This window comes from Cupressus sempervirens, chromosome 1, assembly GCF_028749045.1.
Source record: "Cupressus sempervirens isolate cs-2001-9-10 chromosome 1, ASM2874904v1, whole genome shotgun sequence".
In the NCBI taxonomy this organism is placed as follows: Eukaryota; Viridiplantae; Streptophyta; class Pinopsida; order Cupressales; family Cupressaceae; genus Cupressus; species Cupressus sempervirens.
Window position 1 is genome coordinate 803,643,327 of NC_143118.1, and position 6,934 is coordinate 803,650,260.

At 36.9% G+C, this 6,934-nt stretch overlaps 1 protein-coding gene across 1 annotated transcript; it reads right to left on the reverse strand.

Moving 5' to 3' along the window:
* Positions 1-2,474: 2,474 nt before the first annotated feature.
* Positions 2,475-4,939, reverse strand: LOC149580310 (lycopene beta cyclase, chloroplastic/chromoplastic-like). Its single transcript, XM_089790300.1, has one exon. The coding sequence runs from the start codon at positions 4,565-4,567 to the stop codon at positions 2,993-2,995; it is 1,575 nt and encodes a 524-aa protein (XP_089646426.1). The 5' UTR covers positions 4,568-4,939; the 3' UTR covers positions 2,475-2,992.
* Positions 4,940-6,934: the final 1,995 nt, after the last annotated feature.

The window sequence follows — 6,934 nt, forward strand, 5'->3', positions numbered from 1 at the left end:
CCAGAGTGTGCTGAAGCAGAGCTCGGAACTGTTGAGCTCTTCTCAAACACTCCTTGTTCTATGTGATCAATAAATCTGAAGCATGAGATATCTCTGTGCGATTCTTTCTGTGATGGTCATTGGTCTTCAAGTGGGAGATTGTTGGGGAGGTGAAGCCCAATCTTAACTGTCAGTGCTGCAGTCAGCCTATCTGACTTGTAATGCTTGTTTATTGTAGATTCTTCTCTGCATTGCAGTTCTTGTAATGGTTGCTGGTCCTTTCATCTACCTTCTTTCTAGTTGAGACTGTAGTAAAGAACATCCGCACAGCCATCGGATTATGGTGTGATAGTCTTGTAAATCATTTAGAGTTAAAAAGATAACAAAAGTAGATAATCCCATTGCTGAGAGAGGATGTAGCCCGTTTACAGGTGAATCACTATAATTTCTGTCTTCTGTCTCTGTGTTAGTGTTTTGTTATTTCGATTTTATTTTTACTCTGCTTTCTTCAGCATTTTCTTTTGAGCTTGAAAATCAATACAAAACAGAATATCTTTGAAACTTCTCAAAATCAATTCTTGGTTATGCTTTTTAGTTATCGAAATAGGAAAAGCAGAAAAAAGGGAATGATAAATTTAATGACCACTTGGATGAAATAATTAAATTGCATCTATACAACTTCTTTTTCTGAATCCTTGCAACACTTCCTTGCTTCAACATGATAAGACAAGGAAGATGCATTGCAGGTATGAGATAGATCTAAGGAGAAAGGCAAGGTCAAAAGGTGAAAAGGACAAGTCTAGGGATCATTCCAAGTCCAAGAGAAGGTCCAAAACTGAAAATCAGGAAAAAAAATCAATGTTTTCTAAATTCGAAATGGAAATATTTCTTCAACACAACAAATTAATCACTGCCTCCAAGCACAGGGTCTGCTTCTGACCATTTCACAAAGTGTTGAAATTATAAACAAGCTTCAAAGTTCAAAGATAACCCAGAGAGTGCACTTCCAATCATTTTTCTCTTTCTGAAAATATGGAAAATGTAAGTTTCACGTACAATCACTATTTGTGAATGTTTATGACCTCATTATTTCAGGGAGCTTAAAACATATTCATTTTGATACCACTGGATCAGACAAAGTTAGAATCACAAACATCCCACTAAGCAAGCCATAATACTGCAGATCTTTAGTATGCTAGAGAACTTTATCTAATGCAGAAAGGAAATAAGACATTCCAAGGTATTGTTATTATAAATGACCAGATTCTGCAAATAGCATAAGAAACATGTGCTCCAATCTCAAGGGAGATATCCAGATTATGCACACTTACCTTTAGTGGAAAGAATGGGTTTGGATTCAGCAACTTCAACACATATTATAAGAAAGTAAAAAGGTAGTGGCATTTTGAGGTCACCACTGACAGAAACACCACTTTGGGGTATGAGACCCTCATGCAAGTATTTACAGAAGTTTGCCTTCAAGACAATACAATGGCATCTACCTTCACTATAATTATAAGTCTTGGCATATCTGACCTCGAGAGTTTGATCAGCTGGCCTGATTGAGGACTATATCAGAAATATCTGTCCCAATATGGAAATGGCTATCCAACTCCTAGGATGTACCAAAATATAAGTACTCTCATACACCATAAGTTATTCATTGGTGCATCCAAGGGGCTGGATAGCTGTTTCTATCCCAATACATATTTTAAATAATTGCATATTTCCCATATGCAGCTTTCCTACCTAAATAGCAAATGTGCAACTTATAAAGGATTACATAGGACAGTAAATTGTCTAGCCCCTGTGGATCAACAATAAAATGATCCCTTTAACAGAATCAAAGCTTAGTCAATAACATCACATAAAAAGAGTGAAAATTTCTTGTGCAAAAAAAATTGGACGAATAGTACAACAAACCATAGTTCAAAATATCTCAGATATATCTTCGATAAGTCTACTTATCACAATATTTTTTGGCTCCAGAAAAGTAATGCCAACTTATCTTGGATAAGTTATTGCAGAGAAGTTTCAAAATATTGCAAAGAATTTGGTAAAATATCAGCGATATTTCTCTGTTTTACCACAATCAATGGCAAACTTATTGCTCATAGGCCTGTTATAGGTAGGGATGGTCCAGAAAAACATTTTTTGATTGGAAAAACAGATTTGGAGAAGAGAGAGAGGGAAAAGAGTAAGAAGGTTCTATCAGGATTGGAAAAAACAGTTTTTTGTATGGAAAAACAGATTTGAAGCTCCCGAGAAGTTTCCAGCTTATCTCCAATATTTCCTGATAAATTTTTTGCACTTGGCGACAAGTTGCTGATAATGATATTTTGAACTATGGAACAAACAGTACCAGTAGCTATAGAGAAATTAGTGATCCGCCATTCTGGGAGCCATTATTGTGCAATTGTTTGTTTGCCTATCCTATTTAAGTGCATATCAATGCTATAAATCTGAACTAAAGAAAACCAAACACAACACTGATCTGAGAAATCACGCCAAAGGTTGTCATTTAAGAGACCCAAGGAGTATACGTGTGAGTTTATATTTGCAAATTTCTCAGTTATAAACACATTAAGTTCACACCTATGATTCAAAACAAGACAAAACATAGCAACTCCTGGGATATGTATTTTTGAACCGCAATTTTCAATGGACAGGTAAAGCTCAGTTGCTACACCAAAAGCAAAATATTCAAAATCAAAAACTGGATGAACATATAAAACCTTTCTGGCATCCTGATGATGGATCATGTAGTATGATCCGAAACGTCGATGACAAAAAAGCTCACACAATCATGCCCAGAAATCAAATATGACAGTATTTATGGATTGTGGAAATCTGATAGCTCTGACCTTTCTGGCTGTTGCCCATCTGTTATTTTCAGCACAACACAATATTGCATTCGATTGAGCAGATTTCCAGTACACACTTAATCTCATTAATGCTTTATCATTGAGTAGGATATAAGACTGGAAGCCTTTGTTAAGAGAAAATGGTCATCCTATTCCCCGTCTGCAACCAAATTGTTGATCATTTTCACCAAAGGTAAAGTGCCCTTTGCCATTATCTCTAACCTAGATGTATTTGAGGCATGAGCAAACAAGGCCAGCCCGAAGAAGATAAGATCGGGAAGAAATAACCTCGAGGACAAAAAACCCTGCCAATGATAGGGTTCCAAGTCAAAGAATGCATTAAAGAACCTCCTCGTACCCTTCAGATCCAGCTTGAGCAGAATATCCATCCCAAAGCAGAAAAATTCTCTCTGTCTCCTCCTATCTATAGGCCACAAATCCTTCCATACTTCTGTGGAGAGTTCTTCTCCATGAAGTCGTTTTCCGGAGTTAAGGCATTTAACAATTGAACTAGCTAAGATCGGAGCAGCAGCCAAAGTTCTGGCCACCATGTATCCAGTCGATGGGTGCACCATTCCTGCAGTTCCTCCTATTCCCACAACTCTTTGAGGGATCACAGGCAATGGACCCCCCATAGGAATATAACATTTTTCATCCTCTTCTATGCTTCTCACCTTAATACCCAAATGCCTCAATCTGGACACCATTCTTTTCTGAATTTCCTCCATGGAGACACCCGGCCTGGCCACAAGAGAGGTCTCCTCCAGAAAAATCCTATTGGCAGAAAAGGGCATTGCATACAAGAAAGTAGGTATCTTGGAATTGTTAGCCTTGAGCTCCGTTTCATTGTTCAGGTGATCATCTCTCCAATCCATGAACACCATCTTATCCACATCAAAGGGGTGTTCATCAACCTCTGCCAAGATCCCATAGGCCACCTGATACCCAGGGTCATAGGGTTTATCATACTCAACCAAACACCTTGAAAATCCAGTGGCATCCAACACAAGAGATGCCTGTAGGGCAACCCCATCACTGCACAAAACCATTGATTTTGACCCCTCATGGATAACCTGCCTGACCTTAGCCCTATGAAATTGAACACCATTGGCAATACATTTTCTCATCATCTTAGATTTCAACTGCCTCCTATTAACCCTTCCATAAGGCCTATCAAGAAACTTCTTGGTCTTATCATCAACATAGACAACAGCCCCCGACCAAGTTGTATCCAGACAGTCCAGAAGGCCCATAGCCTCAAACTCATCAACCCAAACCCCATAATTGTTGGGCCAAATGCTTTCTGGGCATGGGTCGATGCAGCATACTGAAATACCTGCTTCAGAGACTTGTTGAGCAACTGCAAGGCCTGCAGGACCCCCACCGACAACCACCAAATCCATCGGCAGCTGCTTAGTTGGTTCATACTTAGGTAACTCAAATTCGAGGCTTTCCTTTTTCGCCTCTGGGACAAGCTCCAAAAGGGTGCCGGTTGCTCTGACAACCATACATGTTTTCTTTGCTCTGTTTTGTAATAACTGAAGAGTGCTAATTGCAGAGCTTACGGAACTAATTTTGGGAAACAATTTCAACTGGGTATTCAAAAAATTTAAATGGGTTTTCAAAACATTCAGTTGGTTATATTTGCATGGGTTTCTAGAACATACCTGAGAGAAATTCAGACTACGCAAAAATCCGCTGTGCTCTCTGAGAACGGTATCCATAATCGGCTTCTACACTGATTTGTGCTATCGAATTAACATTGTTATTGGCACCGGTTGTTGAATGCTTTTAACTTTTGAAAATAAAGCGTCCATTATTTTATAGATCTAATGAGTGGAGATCAATTAAGATTGGGAGCTCTGATACCAATCATCGACTTCAAATGTCGTTCTAATTTCTAAAGAGGGACGTGTGGCTATTTGGTTTGGATTGGGTAATCGATTATCACCCATTCCACTTCAGCCACTGTGACGACACCTTCCATCATGCCAAGAAAACAGAATGCTCTATCTCTTCCACGTTTATGTCCAATTTACCAACGATTTATGTAGATATTTCTTCTGCAGCCTTTAAAGCTTGATGTGTGGCACTTTGGCATACACTAAAAAAGGTCTAAAAGCTGGGTCCTATGGAGGGCTTCCCTCTTCCTTCAAAATAGCACTGGTTGGTGAGAGTTTTTAGGAATGTCTAAAAGGTAAGTGGTCTCATGTATTGTGGTTAAAAAATTTCAGCCACTAAATCTGTGGAAGTTGAGAAGATTTTAAAAAGTACTAAAAAAATTCAGCTACTAAATTTGTGGAAGTTGAGAAGATTTTAAAATTTTCAAATATTTTAAAAAGTAAAAACTTCATTTTTGGTAGGAAAGAATGAGCACAACTTGCCATGTGGCATAACTTTTCCCTACACTGGTGGGGCTATTTCCAGGCCCACCTTTTTATCACCCGCTCAATTTAAGAGGGCTAAAAAACAGGGGCTCCTATTTTAGAGGAAAATATTCTACATAATCCTCTACAACCACCCCCCCCCCCCACACAAAAAAAAAAAAATTCTCATTTAGGCATAATTTTTGTTTGAAGTAGTTGCATTGTTTTCTCGAAAAGGATAAATTAATTTTTATTTTATTTTAATGAAGTAATAATTTATTAATAAAAATCAAAAAATAAAGTTTTGACAAAAAGTGGGGTAGAAATGTCATTTGTTTTCACTATTTTTTCCCTCTTCTTTTAATTAGAAAAAAAAATCAAATATTGTCAAAATGTTCATTTAAAATATCATTTAAAAGCATTACTCACACAAGTTCCACAAATTGCATGAACTATGGTTGCTAGCCAAAATAAGGTTAACAATTGCATGAAGACCTATCGTAATAGGGAGAAACTTTCCCAAAAAATATAGGGAATGAACAAGGGAAAAGTAATGTTGGAAAGTTTCTAAAGTAAGAGTTGATCTTGTTTTTACATTTAGGCAGTGTTTACAAGTTATTATGTGCTAAAAAAATTTAATTAGGTTTGGATCATTTCGAGTAAGATACATTTGTTATGGTCATAGAAAGTTGTACACTCAATGCAATAGGTAGGCTCTTATTTGGATGGATAGGCATGAACACAATTGTGTTGAATGAGCTTTCTTGCTTTGTGTGCTCCCCTAGGTCTTCATCTCGTGTGTCAATGTTTCTAGTAGACTATTTAATAAAAAAGTATGGTAGGGATTCATAATCATTGGGTTGGGTGGGCCCCTACAAGTAATAGAAGAAACCTTCTTGCATGTAGGGGGATTCACTATTGTTCAAGAGAAGGTTAACCTCCCACAAACCCACTTTGAAGTTTTATAGTTATTTTTGGACTTGAAAGTTCAACCACATGCGATAATAACATCCCTTCTTAAGAGATTTAAGAAGTTTGTTTAAAAGGCATTTCATGAGTTATATTTACTAAAGAACCCTAGATGTGGTTCTCTTCATTATTAAATTTGTGAGTGTGTGTTATTTGTTAGAGAACTTTACTTTAATATGATTTTTTAATCTACGAAGGGTTCCCCTTGAAGTCATGCTTAAGAATTGTCTCGTCAAAGTTTAGGTACTAATAAGGATTCACTGATGATGTGTAAAACCTTACTAGACATTTTTTATTTTTGTCTTGTTGAAACCAGCCATGTTAAAGCCATCTTAAGGCATGACTAGTGGGTTTATTTATTCTCCCTTGCTTATTTCATCATCCCAGATTCTATATTTCACCATCTTTAATAAGAAAGCTCTATGTGTCCCTTTTTGGGTGGGTTTCTTAGTTTATCCTTCTCATGCTGATTTTTTTTGACACAAACAACCTCATACTTAGATTTTATCATGTGTGTTGAACTAGGTACGTTTTTATTAGCTTGACCCCAAAAGAAGGTCTACATAGAAGTGGATCTCTCCAATTATTTAAGGAGACAATAAGCTTCTTGATGAATAAATGAGATTCACTCAATGTGATCTTGATAAAAAGATTGTCTAGCACTTATTATCATTGTCAATATTTTGAAAGTAAAATTTTGGATTACTTTTCATTTATCCTTATTCTAAGCATGTCATGTAACCTACTTCTACATAT

Excerpts from the sequence above, each read along its gene's own strand:
- LOC149580310 (XM_089790300.1), bottom strand. The coding sequence starts at position 4,567 with ATGGATACCGTTCTCAGAGAGCACAGCGGATTTTTGCGTAGTCTGAAT.